We start from the raw sequence: 22812 nt of genomic DNA, 5'->3' as shown, positions 1-22812 counted from the left end.
GGAAGGCGAAAACCCCCCAGAGCCTCTGCCAATCTGCCCTGGAGGAAAATTCCAAATATGACGATCAGCTAAACCCTGAGCATGTGGGCAAGACTCACCAGCCAGACAGCCAGGAAAGAATTCTTTGTAGTAACTCAGATCCCACCTCATCTAACATCCTATCACAGGCCATTGGGCATTTTTACCGCTAATAGTCAAAGATCAATTAATTGCCAAAATTAGGCTATGCCATGGGGGTTGCATCCCTGACTATCTTAGCTAATAGCCATTGATGAATTTATTCTTTTTGAACCCAGTCCCCTGGCAATGAGTTCCACAGGTTGAATGGGTGTTGTGTGAAATAATATTTCCTTATGTTTGTTTTTTAAACATTGCTCATATTAGTTTCACTGGGTGACCCCTAGTTCTTGAGTTAGGAAAGGTATTTATCCCTTCACATATTCACTTTCTCCACACCATTCATGATTTTATAGTCATATCTTTTCTAAATTGAACAAGCCTAGGCTTTTTAATCTCTCCTTATATGGAAGTTGCTCCAGATCCCTAATCATTTTCGTTTCCCTTCTCTGTACTACTTCCAGTTTTAATGTATTTCTTTGAGATCGCACCACCAGAACTGCATGCAGTATTCAAAGGCTTTCCATGGATTTATGTAATGGCACTATGATATTCACTGTTTTATTATCCATCCCTTTCTTAATGGTTCCTAACATTCTGTTAGGTTTTTTTGACTGCCGTTGCACATTGAGCGGATGTTTTCATAGAACTATCGGCAGTGTCTCCAAGATCTTTCTTGAGTGATAACTGTTCCCATCATTTTGTGTGTATATTTGGGATTATATTTTCCAATGTACCGTACTTTGCACTTATCAATATTGAGTTTTATCTGTCATTTTGTTGTCCAATCACCCAATTCAGTAAGATCTCTTTGTAACTCTGCTGTCAGCTTTGGACTTAAGTATCTTAAATAATTTTGTATTATCTGCAGACTTTGCCACCTCACTGTTTACCTCTTTTTCCAGATCATTTGTGATGAATATGTTGAACAGCACAGGTCTCTGTACAGATCCTTGGGACCCGTACTATTTATCTCGCTCCATAATGAAAACTGACCATTTATTCAACTTGTAACCAATTATTGATCCATAAAAGTACCTTCCCTCTTATCCCATGACTACTTACTTTGCTTCAGAGCCTTTGGTGAGGGACCTTGTCAAAGGCTTTCTGAAAGTCCAAATACACTATATCCACTGGATCTCGCTTGTCCAAGTGTTTGCTGATACCCTCAGAGAATTCTAGTAGATTGCTGAGTAATGATTTCCCTTTACAAAAGCCATGTTGACTCTTCCCAACATATTGTGTTCATCAGTGTGTCTGGTTGAAACTATAGTAAAAAAACAAAAATTATCAATGTGCCTGGTACTGAAGTTTGGCGTCCTGGCCCGTAATTGCCATAATCTACTCTGGAACCTTTTAAAAAAAATATTATTTTAGCTGCTCTCCTGTCATCTGGTATGAAGGCTAATTTAAATGCTAGGTTACATACCACACTTAGTAGTTTTGCAATTTCATATTTGAATTCCTTCAGAACTCTTGGGTGAATACCATCTGGTCCTGCTGAGTTATTACCATTTAACTGATCATGTTGTTCCAAAACCTCCTCTATTGACACCTCAATCTGGGACAGTGCCTCATACACCTCTACCCCGATATAACGCAACCTGATATAACACGAATTCAGATATAACGTGGTAAAGCAGTGCTTTGGGGGGGCGGAGCTGCGCACTCTGGCGGATCAAAGCAAGTTCGATATAACGTGGTTTCACTTATAACGTGGTAAGGTTTTTTGGCTCCAGAGGACAGCGTTATATCGGGGTAGAGGTGTATTTGTCACCTAACAAGAATGGCTTGGGTGTGGGAATCTCCCTCATATCCGCTTCAGTGAAGACTGATGCAAAGAATTAATTTAGCTTCTCTGCAATGGCCTTGTCTTCCTTGAGTGCTGCTTCAGCATATGGGTCATCCAGTGGCCCCATGGACTGTTTGGTAGTCTTCCTGCTTCTGATGTGCTTAATTTTTTTTAAGTTTGTCTTTTGCTAATTACTCTTCAAATTCTTTTTCGGTCTGCCTAATTATACTTTTACACTTGATTTACCAGATTTTTTGGTTCTTTCTATTTTCCTCAGTAGGATCTGACTTCCAATTTTTAAAGGATGCCTTTCTGCTTCTAACTGCTTCTTTTACTCTGCTGTCTAGCCATGGTGGCATTTTTGTGCTGCTCTTACTGTTTTTCTTATTTGGGGGGCGTAATACATTTAATTAGAGCCTCTACTATGGTGTTTTCAAAAAGTTTCCATGCAGCTTGCAGGCACTTCACTGTGTGGCACCCACCTCTCGCGAGCGCCCCCTTCTGGTTGGGTGTGTTTGCGGTCTTTAAACCAGTCCCAGCCTTGGTATCGGGCCATACCCCAAGGACTTCCTCCCTGAACGCAATGGTTTTGCCCTTTTAGTCTGTTTTGACCCCTGTTCTCCAACTGGACCTCCTGACAGTTTAGTCCCCTTCTGGGGGTTTACTGCTGTCCAGTTGTAGGCCCTTCTCCAGTGGCCTATGGGGGAACTCGGGTCCGCCAACTACTGAGTCTCATCCCAGGGATCCTAAGAATAGCAGCCATGCTCCACTTTAGTAAAAGTGCCTTCAGTTCCCTGGGCCACTTCCCCCTTGCCCCAGCCTTCCCTGACACCTTACTCTTTGCTCAGGGCCCTTGTAAGTTCAGGCCCACCAGCCAGCCAGGAGCTCCCCCAGTCCTTACTAGCACTGAGTTGTCCATTGTGCTGCATTTCCCTTTGGCCAGCCAGGAGTACTGTCTGCACTCGTTTAGCTTCAGCAAGGAACTGCCCCTCTCTGTCTCGGCAGCTACTTTTTATAGGGCTCTCCTCCTGGTCCCTGATTGGCTGCTCCCTGAAGCCACTCTGGCTGCTTTCCCTGGAGCCACTCTAGCCCGCTTGGAGGACCTCTCCACGGTTCTTTACTGGGACGAGTGTGGCAGGACCCTGAGGCTTCCAGCAAGGGGCCTCAGGGCCTAGTCCACCCTGTCACACAGTTCCATTTAGTTTCCTTTTAACTAGGTTCCTTGTTTTGGTGGTGTTTTCCTTTTTGAAATTAAATGGGACTGTGGTGGGTTAGTTTGGTATTTTCTCCCTGGTAAGGATGTTAATTTTAATTATGTTATGGTCACTATTACCAAGCAGTTCAGTTATATTTATCTCTTGGACCAGACCCTGTGCTCCACTTAAGACTAAATCAAGAACTGCCTCTACCCTTGTGGGTTTCAGGGTAAGCTGCTTCAAAAGGCAGTTGTGACGGGATCCCCAGGGTGCAGCCTGGGACTGTGGGACTGCTGTGCCCCCTGAACTCTCTCCAGCCTGGGCTATCTCTCTCATGTCTTGCTAGTGACCAGCAGCAAACCCCTCCAGGTGCTATCACTCAGCACAACCACATGTGGAGACCAAACACCCAGCTAGATTGAATGAATGCTTCCAGAGCCACTCATGAATCACACAGGGAAAGGCACCTGAGCCAAATCCCCCCAGCTCCTAGCACTGTACCCCAGAAATATACCGTCTTGCACTGCTCAAGATGGGCAGTGCAAATGTATTAATTGGTTCATTCTTCATCAATGGAAAGTGGATATACACCAGCCTTTGCAAAACCTGAGCAGATTTGCCCCATTCTTCATACAAACTCACTGGTAAAGATAAACAGTAAAACAAATTTATTGACTATAAAAAGATTTTAAGTGATATGAAGTGATAGGCAAAAAGTCAGAGTTGGTTACCAAAAGAAATAAAATATAAGCACGCAATCTAAACTCTCAACCCTGTTAGACTGGGCAACAACTAGACTAAGCAGTTTTTCTCACCCCACTGGATATTGCAATCCTTAATATACAGATTTCACCCTTGAAATCTGGGCCAGTCTCCTCAGTTGGAGTCTTCAGAGTGTCCTTGTCGCTTGCAGCGTAGGTGGGTGAAGGAGAAAGGCCCAACATGGGCCCCCTGTGTTTGGTTTTATATCCTCAGTCCACGTGCTTGGAAAACACATGTCCAGGCATCTCTGGGTGGGCATTGCTGAGTCTCCAAGCAAGGTTGAGCAATTCCCCCGTTGTGGCCTCATGCAGGTGAGTCATTGCATTGTAGCTCCCTTGCTGGACAATGGTTGTTGATGTGTTGATTGACACCCCACCCGGGTGTTGGTTACTTTCCTTGCTGTTGCCTCTGGGGAGCTAATATCTGGTTGATCCCCCAAATTACAGCATGTTTCCGTGACAACCATACAACACAATTCTCATAACTTCATATTAGGGCTGTCAATCACAGTTAACTCACGTGATTAATTCAAAAAAATTAATCGTGATTAATCGCGCTTATAACAATAGAATACCAATTGACATTTATTAAATATTTTTGGATGTTTTTCTACATTGTCAATATTGATTTCAATTACAAAACAGAATACAAAGTGCACAGTGCTCACTTTATATTATTATTTTTGATTACAAATATATGCACTGTAAAATGATAAACAAAAGAAATAGTATTTTTCAATTCATCTGCAAGTACTGAAATGCAATCTCTTTATCATGAAAGTGTAACTTACAAATGCAGATTTTTTTTTTGATTACATAACTGCACTCAAAAACAAAACAGTGTAAAACTTTAGAGCCTACAAGTCCACTCAGTCCTACTTCTTATTCTGCCAATTTCTAAACTAAACAAATATCAGAGGGGTAGCCATTAAGGTAACTCCCTTCTCTTCATGTGCCAGTATATTTATGCTTGTATCTGTAATTTTCACTCCATGCATCTGAAGAAGTGTTTTTTACCCACAAAAGCTTAAGCCCAAATACATCTGTTAGTCTTTAAGGTTCCACTTGACTCCTTATTGTTTAAGATAAACAAGTTTGTTTACATTGACAGGAGATCCTGCTGCCTGCTTTTTATTTACAATATCACCTGAAAGTGAGAACAGGCCTTCTCATGGCACTTCTGTAGCCGGCATTGCAAGGTATTTACATGCCAGATATGCTAAACGTTCATATGCCCCTTCCATGCTTCGGCCACCATTCCAGAGGACATGCTTCCATGCGGATGATGCTCGTAAAAAAAAATAATAATAATGCGTCAATTAAATTTGTGACTGTACTCCTTGCGGGGAGAATTGTATGTCTCCTGTTCTGTTTTACCTGCATTCTGCATATATTTCGTGTTATGGCAGTCTTGGATGATGAGCCAGCATGTGTTCATTTTAAGAACACTTTCACAGCATTTGACAAAATGCAAAGAAGGTACCAATGTGAAATTTCTAAAAATAGCTACAGAACTCAACCCAAGGGTTAAGAATCTGAAGTGCCTTCCAAAATCTGAGAGGGACGAGGTGTGGAGCATGCTTTCAGAAGTCTTAAAAGAACAACACTCTGATGCGGAAACTACAGAACCCAAACCACCAAAAAAGAAAATCAACCTTCTGGTGGTGGCATCTGACTCAGATGATGAAAATGAACATGTGTCTGTCCTCACTGCTTTTGATTGTTATCAAGCAGAACCCATCATCAGCATGGAAGCATGTCCTCTAGAATGGTGGTTGATGCATGAAGGGACATATGAATCTTTAAAGCATCTGGCATGAAAATATCTTGCAACGCCAGCTACAACAGTGCCATGCGAACGCCTGTTCTCACTTTCAGGTGACATTATAAACAAGAAGCAGGCAGCATTATCTCCTGCAAATTGTAACCATTGTTGTTTGAGTGATTGGCTGACCAAGTAGTAGTCCTGAGTGGACTTGTAGGCTCTAAAGTTTTACATTGTTTTATTTTTGAATGCTGATTTTTTTTGTACATAATTCTACATTTGTAAGTTCAACTTTCATGATAAAGAGATTGCACTACAGTACTTGTATGAGGTGAATTGAAAAATAATTTTTGTTTTTTTACAGTGCAAATATTTGTAATAAAAAATAAATATAAAGTGAGCACTGTACACGTTGTATTCTGTGTTGTAATTGAATTTAATATATTTGAAAATGTAGTAAACATCCAGAAATATTTAAAATAAATGCTATCCTATTGTTGTTTAACAGCGCAATTAATCACAATTAATTTTTTTAATCGCTTGACAGTCCTACTTCATATGCATTAATGATATACATATATGGATAGAGAAATGACTTTCAGCAGATGATAACCTTTCCCTTGATACCTTACAAGGCATGCTTTATATGTAATATCACAATTATATACAGATGAGGAATATGGGGGATTACAGGGTGTTCCCCGAGGGTTACAGCATGTCACAGCAGTCATTTATGGTAACCAGACATTTTTCTGTCTGCATCCCTGTCTTGAGGTGACACATACCCAGTCAGTTCGGGGATAGTTGAAATCCCTCATTATTGTTGGGTTTTCTGGTTTTGTAGCCTCTATAAACTCCTTGAGTATTTCACAATCACTGTCACCACCCTGGTCAGGTGATTGGTAGTATATTCCTGCTACTATACTCTTATTATTCATGTATGGAATTTCTATCCATAGAGATTTGATAGTAAAGGTTGATTTATTTAAGTTTTTTATTATATTTGACTCTGCTTTCTCTCACAGGTAGTGAAACCCACCCACCAGTGCAATCTACTGGAATTCTTACATATTTTGTGCCCCACTATTAGTGTCACGTGGATTATCATTGTTCCACCAAGTTTCTGTAATGCCTCTTACTTCAATATTCTCATTCAATCCCAGGCACTCAGGTTCACCTATTTTAGTAATCAGAGTTATAGCATTTGTATACAAGCACAATATTTAATTGTCCGCCTTCATGTGATATTTCAAGTGATGTCATCTACACTGCCCCCCTGGTGTGTGGAAGGAGCAGTGAGGGAATTAGTGTTATAAATTGAAGCATTAAATGATCATTATTAATGAAAATCATGATATAGATTATTGTAATGTTATATAATGCTTTAATAATATTGATTAAGACATGTAACTTCCTCAGAATAACACACAACAGATTTTTGTGCAAGTTATATTTCCTCCTGAATATTTCACTTCATTAGCACCCCCAGAGCTCTGTTTGGCATTATTTGTATGAAGGGACTGTGTAGTTCAATCTAGGGGAGGTGGACCCAAGATACAGCATACTGCATATTCCCTCCGTGTGGCTCTCCCAGGACTCTGTGTGTGTGATTAACATGATTTTGCATCCGTCCTTGCCATGCAGTGGAAAGGTGCATATGCTTCTTAGGATATGTCTATACTACCTGCCGAATCAGCGGGCAGTGATCGATCCAGCGGGGGCCGATTATCGCGTCTAGTCTAGATGCGATAAATCGACCCCCCAGTGCTCTCCCGTCGACTCCTGTACTCCACCGCCATGAGAGGTGCAGGCGGAGTCGACGGGGGAGCGGCAGCAGTTGACTCACCTCAGTGAAGACACCGCGGTGAGTAGATCTAAGTACGTCGACTTCAGCTACGTTGTTCACATAGCTGAAGTTGCGTATCTTAGATCAACTACCTTCCTCCCCACCCCCCCTTCACCCCGTCAGTGTAGACCAGGCCTAAGTATATGTAAGCTTTATTGAATAATGTTCAGTAGAGTAGAATCCAAAGGTCCTCCCGATAGTTCTTCTCTCCTGGCTGACATCCAATTACTTGCATTATTATTCAGTTCATTCTGGAATTATGTAGAGTTTCATTCTCCTGCAATAAACATCGATCCATTTTCTCTAGAGACTTGCACATTATATTGATATTGGCTCAAGATCTGAAGAGAGGAGTCTGATCTTCTAATTTGTGTTGTACTGCAGTGGAACCACAACCCCTGTGGTTGACTTAAATGAATAGGACTGACTTAATTTTGCTGATCCTAAGCTAGAATGACAATTGTCATCTTACTGAGGGATAAAACAATTAGTGCTGAACAGCTAGTGATGTTTTTACTATGCAATAAAGGCACAGACTACACTAAATGCCTACCTGAGTAAATCAGTCTCATGCAAGCTGTTTTCTTTGGCACTCCTGCTCTTCAGTTTTACAATAGAGATAAGTGAAATACAGTCTTGGTAGTCCATTGATCTGATGATGACAAATCTGTGCAGATCATCAGTTGTTGGTCTTATGGTGTGCCCTCTGATGGCTATACAAGCCAATTCTAGAGGTGCACATTTTGCTGCAGATGGTGCATGGGAAGTTCGTGGTCAGTGGATTGTGCGCTGCTGATGCTCTGTGACGTCATTCGCGTGCCTCTTGTAGACGCCGGCAGCGGTCTTCCTCAAAGGCGATGCAGGTATTTCTGACTGTTGCACGCCACTGTGTTCTATCGCTGGCGGCGTCCTCAAGGTCCCTAGGTTTGATACTGCTGTACTGCAGATTGGCTTTGATGGTGTCCTTGTAATGTTTCCGTGGACGACCTATATGCCAGATGCCCTGGGAGAGCTCACCATACAGAAGCTGTCGGGGGATTCTGTTGGCATCCATGCGGCTGACCGGTCCAACGTAGCTGTGACTTCATGATCATCATTTCGATGCTTGTCATCTGGGCTCTCTCGAGGACTTCGAGATTGGGCAGTTTGTCTTGCCAGCGGATCTTCATGATGTTACGGAGGCAGCGCATGTGAAATGCTTCAAACTGATTGATGTGATGTCTATATAGTGTCCATGTTTCGCACCTGTACAAAAGAGATGAAAGATCAATGGCTCTGTACACAAGCAGTTTTGTTGACATCCGGATGTTATGGTGATTTAAAACTTTGACACGCAGACAGCCAAGTGCCTGGCTTGCTTTGGATATTCGTGCATTGATCTCGTTATCCAGTGATCCATCACTGAATATGACACTACCCAGATATTTAAAGTTCTCCACTACTTTCAGCTGAGTGCTGTCGATGGAGATACTCGGGACAGAAGCATTTGATCCAGGTGCAGGTTGATGGAGAACTTCTGTCTTTCCAAGGCTGATAGTTAGTCCAAAAAATTGCGAGGCCTCAGCAAACTTGTTGACAATGTGCTGAAGATCATTTTCAGTGTGAGCCATGAGGGCACAATCGTCAGCAAAGAGTGCCTCAAGAAGGAGTTTCTGCACTGTCTTAGTCTTTGCATTCAGGTGACGGAGGTCAAAAAGTGAACCATCGTGCCGCTTTTTCAAGTATATACCTCGGTCCAGATCTTTCACTGCATGGTTAAGGAAACATGCAAAGAACAGGTTAAATAGGACAGGAGCGAGAACACATCCTTGTTTCACGCCGTTGGTATGTATAAATACAGTAGAATTTATAAAAAACACAAGTATGTGAAAATGTGGAAGACTGCTGCCCTTTCCAGTTTTAAAGAGCGCACACTATAATCCTTTTTATTTACATTTGCTTGATACTTATCTTAAAATACAGCTTCTTTCTTGGTCCAAGTAAACTTGAGTCAGCAGGGCATGTTTCAAGGAAACCTTTGCCTTTTTTTGAGGTGATTTTAAGAGTATCAGTGGGAAGTAGATTGAGGGGGCATTTTTGGTGGTTAGAAGAGTCCTAAATGTTGGCAGTGGGCTAATCTGAAGTTCTTAATGTATTTTTAAAATGTTTGTTTATACATGCCTTGAGTTTCAGACAAACACATTTTAAAAAAATGAAAAGGACATTTAAACAGATTTCTGAATACTATACCAAGTCCTCAGAGTAATGCTAAAGCTGTACTACTGCAATGTTCTCAATAATACCCCTTTCTATACCTCCAAAAGGAATGTCCGAGACTTTGATAAATGATGAGATTATCAGTGTCGACATAATTGCTTGACCAGGGGCCTTGCAATTACTTGATACTGACATCCTGGGAGGTGAAACGTGTAAGCATTGATAATGGACCGAATTTCTCCCTGCTATATTTTACTAATCACAAGGGTAATGGATCTAAATTATAAACTGTAGCCCAGATTTCACCCCGCACTTCCAGATCTGTATGGAAAATTGTCTTATACTCGGAAAGAGAGAAGAGGACCCATGCCTTGCTTTTTCCCAACATGGAATGGTTATAATAGAAACAGGTGTGATGGACTGATCAGAGTAGGGGGAAAACGCTTGATTTTGTCCAACCACAGGCAGTCCAGATTTAGACTACCCCATGGAACAGTTTCACCAGCTGTAACTGAAACTACAGGAGGTATTTAGAGTGGAAGATGTTAATTACTGTGGGTGGAAATTGGCCAGCAAGCTGGAGTTAGTGCTCCCTTTTTAAATTAAAGGTTCTAGGGGCTCATAAATGACAAGTGGTCAGTGCCTTGGTTTTACACAGCAGGTTCTCATATGTTACTCTTATATTTTTTTTTTTTTTTTTTTTTTGGCTGACAGAGGAAACCGTAATATCTTATTCTAATCCTTGGTAATTTTTTTCTTTCACTTATCCTTTATTGGATATTCCTTTTTTTCTCATGTGGTTAACACTATGCTTCTGAGACAAATTTAACACCACCTCCGTAAGAGTACTTTCATTTGCTTTTTGAGGCTGACTTGACATTATTAGCCTGTTTGAAAAATAACTTTATTTTAACTCTGATTATGTAAGGTTTTCAAAAAATGAAGCAGGCTGAAAAAAAACTGATCTAAAACTGGTCTTAAAATGTACTTTTTGGCTTTACTTTATCTCCAGTTCACTTAATAGCAGCTATTTGGCTTTATTATTGTACAACCATATGAAAATACATGAATCACTGTACTTTTTTAATAATAATGTTGAGTACATCAGAGAAGAAACTTTTTGAAGTGGGAGTGGGCAGTAAGGAGAGATGTGTATACTGTTCTGTGATGTCTGGGAAGCAAAGCAGCTGGGGCACATGTTGGAGAGGAGACCTCTAGGAACAGTCCTGGTGTCTGGTTCTCTTCTCTTCCAAGATTTAATGTGGACACACCAAAGAGCTATTTTATTGATTTTTTTTTCTTCTAGAAAATTCTATAAAATTCATTTATCCAATGTTCAAGATTTAAGTACTTTACATTTTAAAAAATATGAAGTACAAGTTGTTTTAATCAACAAAAGAATTTGGTGGGTCTTTAATGGATCATTTGTCACACCTCATCCATGCTAAATAAAGCATGTGAGAAAATGTATTCCTTTCAGTGTGCCTTGAAGGTTATCAAACTTAGGCACAGTCAGATATGAAGCTACTTTTGAGTGTCACCCTCCAGTGAGAGTGCCTTGTTCCCCAAATTGTTATAACTAGGGATATTGAGCTCAGGCATTCCAACTAATTTCAGCTACTGGTAAAATATAAATACACTGGATACAAATCCTAAAGGGCTCCTGGAATTAAATGGAAGATATTGTGGTCCCTGTAGCACAGGTGAATGTGTGCACTGTACACAATCTACTTCTAAGGATCCTTTCATAGCACATTTCTTACGCAGTGGGTGTTGTAATCTTTATGATGCGGAACATGCTACCTACTGCCAACTCTCAACATTCTACAAAATGCTTAAAAAACTTGGTTTCTCAAAAATGTTTGGTACTTATTTTTATTATCACAATATTTTTCCTGTCTGTTCTTTGCAATTTTTTCTTGCAGCAGTCCCCTCCCTGTCTCAGTTTGTTAAATTTAAATTGTAAAGCTTGTGTTATAATTCCTCAAATACATAAAGGTTGTTGTGGGAGGAGCGTTAACAATAATTGTTTTCATTGCTGCTTTTCATCTTCCTCAAATTACGTTCAGCAGTGTCATATACTAATCTCAATCCACATGTGCAATTTCCATTGAAATTGGATGGAGTCTTGCATAGGTGGCGAGTTATATGGGCTCATGGTGCCCGTGCTCCATCAATATTTAGCAACGTGGGCCTTGCTCCACCAGTGTTTGGGCTTATCGCGCTTTGCGGGGCCCTGCACTTCAGGGGGACACAAGGTCAAGGGCGGCCTGGGGCGTTAGCAGGGAGGCTGGCGCTGGCAGCAGCGAGTGACCCGGCCCCAGTCCGCCCCGCTCTACTCCCTCCCCGCCCCCATTCCATCACTTCCCCCAAACTGCTGCCCTGCTTCTTTCTGGCTTCCGCCCCCTCCCCCCGGGCGACGCCAGGAGCTGGCGGGGTGGGCTGGGGCTGGGTCTCTCGCTGCTGCCGGCACTAGTCCCCCCGCTAACTCCCTAGATCACCCTGGACCCCGTATCCCCCTGAAGCATGGGGCCCCCCAAAGTGTGGAGCCCAGGGCGGTTGCTCTGGTCTGTCCTATGGACGTTCTGGGAATCCCAATAATTATACAAACCTGGCGCTCATGGAGTCTTGCCCCCAAATTACTGTATCAGTCCTTGGTTTAATCTTATTTGAACAAACCAGCAGAAACATGGAGTTGGTGAATAGCAAGAGCCTAACATTAAAACTCATTTCATTTCCTTATTTTTAGTCTGAAGGGAAAAACCACACAAATGCTGGAGATGCAATTTATGAAGTTGTAAGTCTGCAGCGGGAGTCTGAGAGAGATGATGAATCAGTCAGTCCAACAAGTGGAGGGGGTGCACTATCGCCACAGGAGGATGAGGCTGAAGAAGGTAAGAGTAAAATGAACATGTACAATTCCGTATATACTGTTTTTTCATAGTTTTTCTGTCTTTTATTCCCATATAGGTTTCTTCCTATTTGTGTCCATCAGGGATGTATTATAATAGCACCCTCCCCCACCCCGCCCAATCACCTGTCATTCACAACTAGTGCATCTTCACTACCAGCAGTAGTGTCCGACACTTTTAGACTGTCCTATCTAGGCTGTTTTATCCAGATGTAGCAGCAGACAGGGTGCATCCATACAGCACTGTGCACCAAAACTTACCATTCCTCTTCACCTGTTAGGTTAACAAGATAGCAAGTTTCTGTTAAAGGGTTTTTCTTCCAATCAGAGTCCATTATTCTCTAGAAAGAGCTCTCATAATTAACAGTGATGCCAGGAAGCTCTTTGCTGTTTATAGTAGTAATGATTTCTGACTCAATCCCTGGTGCCTGTGGATCATTTTTATGTAACTTAAACATTTTGTGGATTTTTTTCTTCGTGCTGCCAATCTATCGTGAATATATTTTAAATGTATAGTAAGTGTCCTTTCAGCAGCTTGTTTGATGGAGCAGGCTTCAATAATTACTATTGCACTATTTATTCCTTTTTTTCCAGTGACTATTATTGAGAATAACAAGTGATTGTTCCAGAATTTAATGAACACTGTGCTATTAGAGAATAAATATTCTCTAGATCTTGCCCTCTTGATGTTGTGTAAAACAGTTTTATTTAAAAATAGAATAAATAATAGTACAGAGGTGTGCATAGCAGGAAAAATAAAATGGTAAGTTAAACTTAATGTTAGTTTCCATATGTTAAATTCAAAATACTTGCAAAGGAAATAATCCTCTTTTTAAAATGTCATTACAATGTAACACTGTTCTCATGGAAACTGCATTTAGAGTACTTGCCTAGAAGTTATCCATCCCGCTAGATGTGCAGATTAAATGAGTCACTGCCAGTTGTTCTACATACATTTCCATTGTTGTGTACCTTCTTTTGCAGATCATTAATTATTATGATGGAAAAATATAATAGTTTAAAATTCCCCCCTCAAAATATTCATTTGTATTTTAGATCTTGAACTAAGATTTATTTATTTGTTTAATTTCTGTTTAGAGTCAGGGGCCATAAATACCTGGCTCCATATCATCTCTCTCCCCCCCCCCCCCTTTTTTTTTTTTTTTTTTAACCTGGTCCTGTTTATGGCATATATTATATATCGTAGGGACTTTCCCACCTCATAGGCTAACAGTTAGTTCATCCATGTATGGGTTTTGAGGGGTTGTTCTTTATTCTTTATGAAGTGCTGTTCCCCACTCCATTAGCTCCATCATTTTCCTCATGATTCATTGTATGACATTTGAAGCTTGCAATATTATTTATTTATATAATTCCATAAAAGTGTATGATGCCTTATTTGCATCCTCGTCTTGCTTACTTGCCCTTTGCAGCTATCTCAATTTCTAAGCATCCCGTGGTCCTTTGTGCGCTAGATGACTCATGCCATGATTAGGAGTGGAAATGTCACTTTAAGAAATAAGACAGAATATTCTTTCAGTCCATACATGAAGAGAGTGGTTCAGTAGGACTTTTGTGCTGCTGTTCTATTGGCAGATGTGTGAATTTTCTTCCCACCCTGGTTTTAAGGTCATTAGCATTTTAATGTGAATGGGAAATACATTTCATTGTGTCATAAGAGCAAGACCTTGTAGAAAATTGTGATCATGTTTTTCTAATAAATAAACCATACCTTTGTTCTTACTGGTGCCTTGGTTTCATGACACTAACTTCCAGTTTGTCTTTATTGCAAAATCATACAGTGGCCATTTAGGAATATTTCATATCAACCTAACATACGTTTTCATTACATTTTAGCACTAGCACTGCAGTTCATATTTCTGTCAGCTCAGTCATCAAACCTGAGAGCTGGAGGCGGCACAGAAATATTCCCCTGCTTAGTCTTATTTAATTAATATTAACAGTTTGCTTGTCAAAGCAAAAGAATGCGTTGAACCTCCACACTAAATTGCCTTACCTTGCTAACAAGGTTGCTTAATTCAGACTATAATTTAACTAAAAAGAGATCCAGATGTGTATTGACTAAACTTTCTCTTATATGTTGTTGGAAGAGGTCTCAAGTGAAATGTATTAGGGTATCTGTGCTCATGTTCATAATGCATGGTAATGTAGTGGGAGAGTGAATTATTAATGTGTAATTTTGACAAGGTGCAAGGCATAGCTGGTTCAAGCACACTCATAGGGACCTCCTTTGTAATCACTTTTTCATTTCTTCCCCCATTTAAATTTGCCCCGACAGAAGACCCCAGACAAAGAGCCATCAGTGGCCAAGAAAGAATCCCAGGGGATGCACCTAGATGGGGGGGAGCATGAAGCACCTGAAAGTGGGGGTCTGGAGTCATCCTCTAGAAACGGGGCAATATGAAATAGCTAGGAGGTTGGAGACTTAGAAGACCCCCATGAGGGGCAACATGAAATGAAGTTAGGCAGCTTGTAACTAGTGAGGAAAAGACAATTCTCCCTCACCTCTCCTGGTCATCTAAGACCCAAACTTGAAGTTCAAGTATCTCCCCCATGCTGCTGTTTCCTCACGTGCCTGGCCAAACTTCCTGAGAACTACTACTAAGAAAGAGCAGATCTGCTTTTTGGAAGGCTGGGAGGTAGCTGGGGAGAGAAACAGTTTTCAGGCATAAGAAGTACAGCACAGGGGTTCCCACATTCACTCCTTATAGTGTGTGATGGAGGAATGAAAATAAGTAGGCACAGAACTATGGCAAAAAAATGAAACTGTTGCTCATTACTGTTGCAATGGTTGCAGCTGAACTGGTTCTCCCTGTTTTTCCTTCCACTGTGGGTTCTATAGCTTGCTAGAATTAGTCCTGGTGTAAGGTCACTGAATTGTAAAAGGTGTTAACCTCAGTTTCCTCCTCCTCTACACAGGAAAGAGTATAAATTGGTTGCTTAGGATATAATTGGAGACTGCTCATGGAAAGGCAGGATTCCATACTTGAGGTCCTAAGACTGGATTGATTTGGGGAAGGGGAAAGGTATTATTTTTGAGTTAATTTGTTTTGATTTCTAATGATATTTGCTACCCTTTGAAGACAATCCTTGAAGACTAGGTCTGTTTTTTGTTTCTGCTGAATCAATCCACCAGCTCAGTGCTCTTTTGATATGAAGTTGATATACAGCAACTAGGTGTAAATATTTTCGCGAATTAACTTGTCACCTTTGTATCTCCCAGTCATTAAACTGTTTTTGCAATGATGGCTTTTGGGTTCTCTTGATATAGTTTTGTATGATTTCAAAAACTAGTGCTCCCTGCTGTTGCCCACATAAAGTCATACTTAATATTCAGTGCTTTCAGAAAGTAGTTCAGAAGTAGGAAATAGATGATAAATAAAATGCGTTCTTTACAAACGTGCCAAAATTATACAAAAAGTTGAATTTATTTTGAGCCAACTATAAGATAGTTTTAATGGCACTGTTTTCCTAAGTAAACTTTTATATTGTTGTAAATTGGCAAAGAATAGTCTTCAAAAAGCGGTTCATCCTTTAAAAAAAAAATGAAATAAGTAACACTTTATTAGTAAGATGACACTTCTGGAGACAGTAGCTTGGTAAGAAAGAAGTATTTACCCAAAGATCAGTCATCTTATAGAACATTCTCATGATTTCCTGAAATGCAATGCTGAATGGAAAACTAAGGAACAGTCAGCCTTTTGCTATAGCAACAGATTTCTTAAAGATGATTAGGCCTCCACCATGGCTGACACACCAGGAAGTGAATTGGGCATCTCCCAGACATGAAAGCATGAGTCTCTGCACTGATGCTGGTGCAGAAGGAAGGGACTGTGCTATCGGAGCCATATTGGAATGTGATTAAACATACGTGGATCTTACTAGGGAGGCGAAGTTTAATTTTTTTGCTCACAAGCTGGGGGGTAGAGGTAGAACTTCAGGAGGGAAGAAAAAATGTGTAGCAGAAGTCCCCTGGTCCTCGGACTCTTTTGAGATGGCTTCACTCTCCAGAAATAAGAACAAAGTAATAGCATGTGAGGATTGAGACGTGGAGGAGAGGTTGGTGTTACATGTAGGCACCATGAAATTCAAAGATGAGAGGGAGATCAAAGTGATGGAGGGGTCTGAAAGCTGCAGAGAAATCTGAGAGAGTTACGTAGTGGAGGACCCAGAAAGAGAGAGTAGGTAAGGACAGAGTGAGCAATGTAAAATGATCTGATCATCATCTCAGCGTATGGTAAATTCATGAGGACAGTCTGTTTGAATATAGGACAAGATTATCCTCTATCAGATAGAAACCTTTGTTGCAGTCCTACAAGATTTAACTTTTTTTATACAGCAGCTTCTAATGAGTGCAAATCCATAGCATTTCACTTAAAAAAAAAAATTACATCTGAGATGAGTCAATATCTCATTTTTACAGGTTGTACATTCTGTTCTCTAACATTAGACCATTCTTACTGCATTGCAAGTTAACCTTTCAGTTATTAAAAATACATTTAATCAACTCCTGCAGCAATATTATTGTGCTATTGGATAGTTTCTAATCCCTTCTTTAACTGGTGAAAAATTGAGTACAGTATATTAATTTTTTTCTTGCTCTGAATGATGTAACACACGATAGTTTAATTTGATTTATGTTCATACTGTAAAGTTAGTGATTCAAGTGTGAATTCTCAGTTTTAAAAAAGTTAATATTTAAATACAAAACATTTCCATAGAATGCAAACCTACCTACAGTTGTATGACGTGTGAATTTTTCATGTCAAATGTTGAAATTTGGAGTTTTATGGCTGCTTCTCTTCCAGAATTATTTTATAACAAAGTTGCTAGGGGGCAGTAGTTTGGAGTTGTGGTCCTAGCTGCATGACATCCTTTCTTCTCTCTCCTGCACTCAAGTCTCACCAACCCCATGAAAATTTGTCTGTGGGAACTCATTTGTGATCCAGGTCAGGAGTGGATGGGACAGGGATGATGGATGCTCTGTGCAGCATCATATTCTTCCTTTTTCCATATCCACAGGACAAATAGGTGCAAGTTGTGGTGGACTGGGTAAGCATTATATGAGTGGATTCTCCCTTCTCTCTGTCAAACCTGCTCCTCTTGAGCACTAAGGGATAGTTTCCATCTGCAGCAAGTTCTGTATGATGATCTTTGCAGCATAGGGCTTTTCTGTGAATGACCGTGGTCCTCTGTGGATATCCTGATATTTATGAGTATTTGGTGGGATTCTGTGGGTGGTTCTTCGATTGATGGTCTCTATATGTATTCCACATTTGGGTATGCATGTGTACCATATGCCTGGGTTCAGAAATTTTTGGTATGCAGTGTCCATTGGTCCGGGATGTGCAGTTACTCTCCTCATACTCCAAACAGACTATAAAGGGTAGTGTGAACCGACACCTCTCCAGTTCCTTCTTACCACCGCATGGATGGAGTCAGAATCCTCCTTGTCCACTTTGATCTTTCTTTACTGCGAACCCGTAAATATAATTTATAAATAGTTGCAAATAGTTTCGGTTTTTAGTGTTTTTATAGTTAGTGTAATTAGTTTAGGTCTTCCCACCCCAGGAAGCTTCTCCTTTTGAAGAGGGACTATGCCAAGAGTTCCGGTATTCAAGAATTGTGTCTCCTACACCAGTTCCTTTTCCATCAGCAAGTGCCACCAGCACTGCTTTTATTGCCTTGGGGAGACTCTTATTGCCAACAAGTGCAACATCTGCTGCTCGTTCCCTCCTGTGGTGGGGCGACTACCCCACATCCAGAGAGACGCCGTACGTGGAGAGCAGCGCAAACCCGCGCACCCAACGAAGGCGAGACGACAGGCGGGACGCCACCCAAAGAGGGCGCTCTACTGGCTGAGACTAATTCCCCGAGACGACTAGGAGGAGGCGCAGCAGTGGTGAGCTACCGACCCTGTCACACGTGGTGGAGAATGCGGGCATAGCGGTCCGCCCCTGATACGAGGGGCCAGCGCCAAGACTGCGGACTATTGCCCAGAGCAGTGCCGTGCGCTGACAGATGGTCGACCCGGATTGTGGGTGCAGACCAGGACCCACCAAAGGGGTCCAGAGGGTGGGGGTTGAATCGGGTGTAACCCGCTGAACCCCAACATGGAGGCTGAGAAGCTATTAAAATGGCTGCTAGAGAAGCAGCAGGAGCAGTCGGCCCAGCAGCAGGTGCAGATGCTGCAGCAAATGACCACTCAGCAGCAGCTGCTGATGACCCAGCACCAAGAGAATCAGCAGCAGCTCCTCCGGGAGTTGGCCACCCAGCAGCGGGTGCAGCAAGAACATTTGGTGCAACAGATGGCCGTGCTATTACGCCCGGCGGGAGGCACCCCTGCCACCCCCTTGGGGACTGGACTGGGGGATACCCTAGGGGCACTACCGGTACGCCTCACCAAGATGGGGCCTGAGGACGACTCAGAAGCATTTCTGGTGACATTTGAACGGGTGGCGATTGCTGCCCGGTGGCCCTCAGAGCATTGGGCCACGTTACTAGCCCCTTATTTGACGGGGCAGGCTCAGGCCGCATACTGGAGCCTCGACCCCCGGGAAGTGCTCGAGTACGCCCGAGTGAAGGCGGCCATCCTAGACCACACCGGCATTAGCCCAGAGACCTACTGACAACGTCTCCGTAAGGAACAATATCCTCCGGGGGCCCGACCCCGCGCCGTGGCCCAACGCATCTGGGACCACTGCTGGAGGTGGTTGAACCCAGAGGGCCTGACGGGACCCCAGGTGGCGGAACTGGTAGCCTTAGAGCAGTTCACCCAGATCCCTACCCCCGGGAGGGAGGGCCTGGTTGCGACGGCATCGACCGGCCACCCTCTCCGCAGCAGTGGCCTTAATGGAGGACTACTTATCGGCCGAGGGGGCGGAGGCGCCACCCCGAGCAGCCGGGAGCCTTGGTCGCAAGGGCGGCGCAGAGAAGGGGAACTCTCGTGGGGCGGGAACCTCTGAACCACTGGCAGGCAACAGCCATGGGCACCCGAGACCTCCCAACCCTGAACCCCGACCCAAGTTATTACCGATGACCACTCGGAGGGAGCGACAGCCCCCGGAGCGAACAGCCCCCCCCGGAGGAGGCCCAAGCCTGGCCGAAACCCGAGAGAGGTGCTGGGGCTGCGGTCAAGAAGGACATTTCCGGCGAGATTGCCCTTTTATGGACTGCAGCTATGGGCAGGCCTGGATGGCCGGACAACGGGCACGGAAGAAAGGGGTAAGAAAGTTGATAGTCCCGGTCCAGATTGAAGGGAACCCCACCAACGCCCTCGTAGATTCGGGGTGTAGTCAGATCCTCATACGAGAGGGGCTGGTCCCGAATCTCAATCTTTCGGGGCCCCCGATCTACCTGCAGTGTGTGCATGGAGACATCAGCCAGTATCCCACAGCCTGGGTCAAGATGGGAGTAGGCTGCCGAGAGGAGGGTCTCCGTGTAGGAGTGGCCCCCAGGCTGGCCTACCTGGTGGTGTTGGGACGAGATTGGCCCGGCTTCGGAGAGGTCCTCCTGAGATATCAGCCACCCAAGCCCCGACCAGACAGAAATATAGCACCGGGAACGGGGCTGCTTGGGCACAGGCTAAGGGATGACCCCGGCGAGGGCACCTCCTCGACGGCGGAGATCCCTGTGAGTTGTCCTGGAGACAGGCCCCGTTCGGTGGAGGACGCCCGGGTAGAGTTAGAGCGCGACGGGGACTTCTTACGGGAGCAACGAGAAGACCCAACCCTAAGCTGCGCCTGGGAACAAGCCACCAACCCTGCTATTGAGGGTGACGGGACGCCACGGACTCCACAGGGCCCCCGTTTCAAGGTACGGCAGGACCGCCTGTACCGAATAGCGCAGGAACCCCAGACCCGGGAGACGTTCTGCCAGCTCTTGGTACCCCGGAGACTGCGAGCCGGCCTCCTCCACTTAGCCCATGCAAACCTTTGGGCCGGACACCTGGGACGTGAGAAGACCCTACAGAGGGTGGCCCGCCGGTTTTTCTGGCCAGGCATCCACCGGGAAGTGGCAGACTTTTGTGCCTCGTGCCCAGAATGCCAGCGAGCCGGACCGAAAGGGGTAGCCCCTGCACCCCTGGTACCCATGCCAGTCGTGGGGGTACCCTTTGAACGGATCGGGATGGACCTCGTCGGCCCCCTTGAGCGAAGTAAGACAGGGAACCGCTTTATATTAGTAGTCGTGGACTACGCAACACGCTATCCCGAAGCCGTTCCCCTAAAGACAGCGATGGCACCGACCATTGCAGGGGAATTGGTAAAGATTTTCGCCCGGGTTGGGATACCCGGGGAAATATTGACGGACCAGGGCACCAATGTGTCCTCCAAGTTAATAGCCGAGCTATGTCGCCTCCTCCATATCCGGACCCTCCGGACATCGGTGTACCACCCGCAGACCGATGGCTTGTAGAGCGGTTCAATGGTACGCTAAAAGCCATGTTGCGGAAGGTTGTGGAGGAGGACCCCTCGCATTGGGACACCTTGTTGCCGGCCCTGCTGTTTGCAATAAGAGAGGTACCACAGGCCTCGACGGGGTTCTCGCCTTTCGAACTCCTATATGGCAGGCAGCCCAGAGGAATACTGGACCTCCTGAAAGAGGAATGGGAAACACAGGAAACACGGGTCCTTGGGTCCACACAATACGTGCTACAACTCCGGGAGCGACTCCGAACGTTAGGGGCCTTCGCCTGTGAAAACCTGGAACGGGCCCAGGCATGCCAGGAGCGCCTCTATAATCGAGGGGCTAGAGGGAGGAAGTTCGCCCCAGGCGATCGGGTGCTGCTTTTACTGCCCTCTGCCGAGTCGAAGCTCCTAGCCAAATGGCAGGGTCCCTATGAAGTGATCCGACGAGTGGGGCCAGTCGATTACGAGGTCAGACTAAAGGCCTGGAAAACCCGGGAAGCCATGTTCATTGGCCCGTCCACCCCAGATTCGGAACTTGGACCCCTAGCAGGGGACCTTCCCGACCCCGGACCGGCCACGCTGGGGTCAGGCCTCAGCCCCAGACAAAGGGGGCAACTACAACGGGTGATAGAGAGGTTTCCAGACGTTTTATCGGCCCGCCCAGGCCGGACGACTTTGATGAGTCATCATATCGCCACCGACCCCGGGAAGAGGGTGACGGATAACCACCGGCCGTTGCCCAAGAAAATGTGGGATACAGTTCGACGGGAGGTAGAGACGATGTTAGAGATGGGAGTGGTAGAGGAGTAGACGAGCGAGTGGCGGAGCCCTATCGTCCTGGTTCCAAAACCAGATGGGACGACTCGGTTTTGCATCAATTTCAGGAAGGTCAACGCTATCTCCCATTTTTATGCCTATCCAATGCCGAGAGTGGATGAACTGTTAGAATGCCTCGGGGGGGCCAAGTATCTGTCAACCTTAGATTTGACTAAAGGATATTGGCAGATCCCACTGACGCCAAACTCCCGGGCGAAGACTGCCTTCCCTACGCCTTTCGGCCTCTTGCAGTTCATAACCATGCCGTTCGGGTTACACGGAGCAGCAGCCACGTTTCAACGCCTGATGAACAAGGTCCTCCAACCCCATGACCAATACGCGGCAGCGTACATAGATGATATCGTGGTTTACAGCCTCGACTGGGAGAGCCATTTACACCACCTGGCAGCAGTGTTACAAGCCCTCAGAGCGGCCGCCCTGACAGCTAACCCGGCGAAGTGTCACTTAGGCCAAGAAGAAGTGACCTACCTGGGATACACGGTAGGAGGGGGGAAACTAACACGCCTGATTAGCAAGGTACAAGCCCTCAGAGATGTACCCACCCCCACGACGAAGAAACAAGTACGCCAGTTTTTAGGACTAGCTGGGTACGATCGTCGTTTTGTGCCAGACTTCGCATCTATAGCCGCCCCCTTGTCAGACCTAACGAAGAACTCCCAACCTCGACAGGTACAGTGGACTACACAATGCGAGCGAGCCTTTAACACACTCAAGGAACGGCTCACTCAAGAACCAGTACTACGACACCCCGACTTCGCGAAAGAGTTTATACTCCAAACAGACGCTTTGGAAGTCGGCCTGGGCGCAGTACTCTCCCAGGAAGTAGACGGGGAGGAACATCCCGTACTGTATCTAAGTCGGAAGCTGTTCCCCCGGGAAAGACATTTCTCAACGATAGAGAAAGAGGCCCTGGCGGTACGGTGGGCTATCGACGCCCTACGTTACTACCTGCTAGGGAATAG

The 22812-nt window shown here is 44.4% G+C and overlaps 1 protein-coding gene across 9 annotated transcripts in view; it reads left to right on the top strand.

The window, feature by feature from the left end:
• The window catches only part of RABGAP1L (RAB GTPase activating protein 1 like), a 525894-nt gene that overhangs the window by 126433 nt on the left and 376649 nt on the right, over positions 1-22812 (top strand). For all 9 annotated transcript variants that reach the window (XR_010589791.1, XR_010589793.1, XR_010589792.1 and 6 more), the window contains one exon: positions 12423-12567. Coding sequence is in view for 5 of the 9 variants with exons in the window: in XM_065554561.1 (XP_065410633.1) it covers positions 12423-12567 (145 nt within the window). In the remaining 4 variants the exon portion in view is untranslated. The remainder of the gene's footprint in view (positions 1-12422; positions 12568-22812) is intronic.

This window comes from Chrysemys picta, chromosome 8, assembly GCF_011386835.1.
Source record: "Chrysemys picta bellii isolate R12L10 chromosome 8, ASM1138683v2, whole genome shotgun sequence".
Lineage (NCBI taxonomy): Eukaryota > Metazoa > Chordata > Testudines > Emydidae > Chrysemys > Chrysemys picta.
Note: the sequence above shows the minus strand (reverse complement) of the source record. Positions and strands in the feature narration are given on the sequence as shown.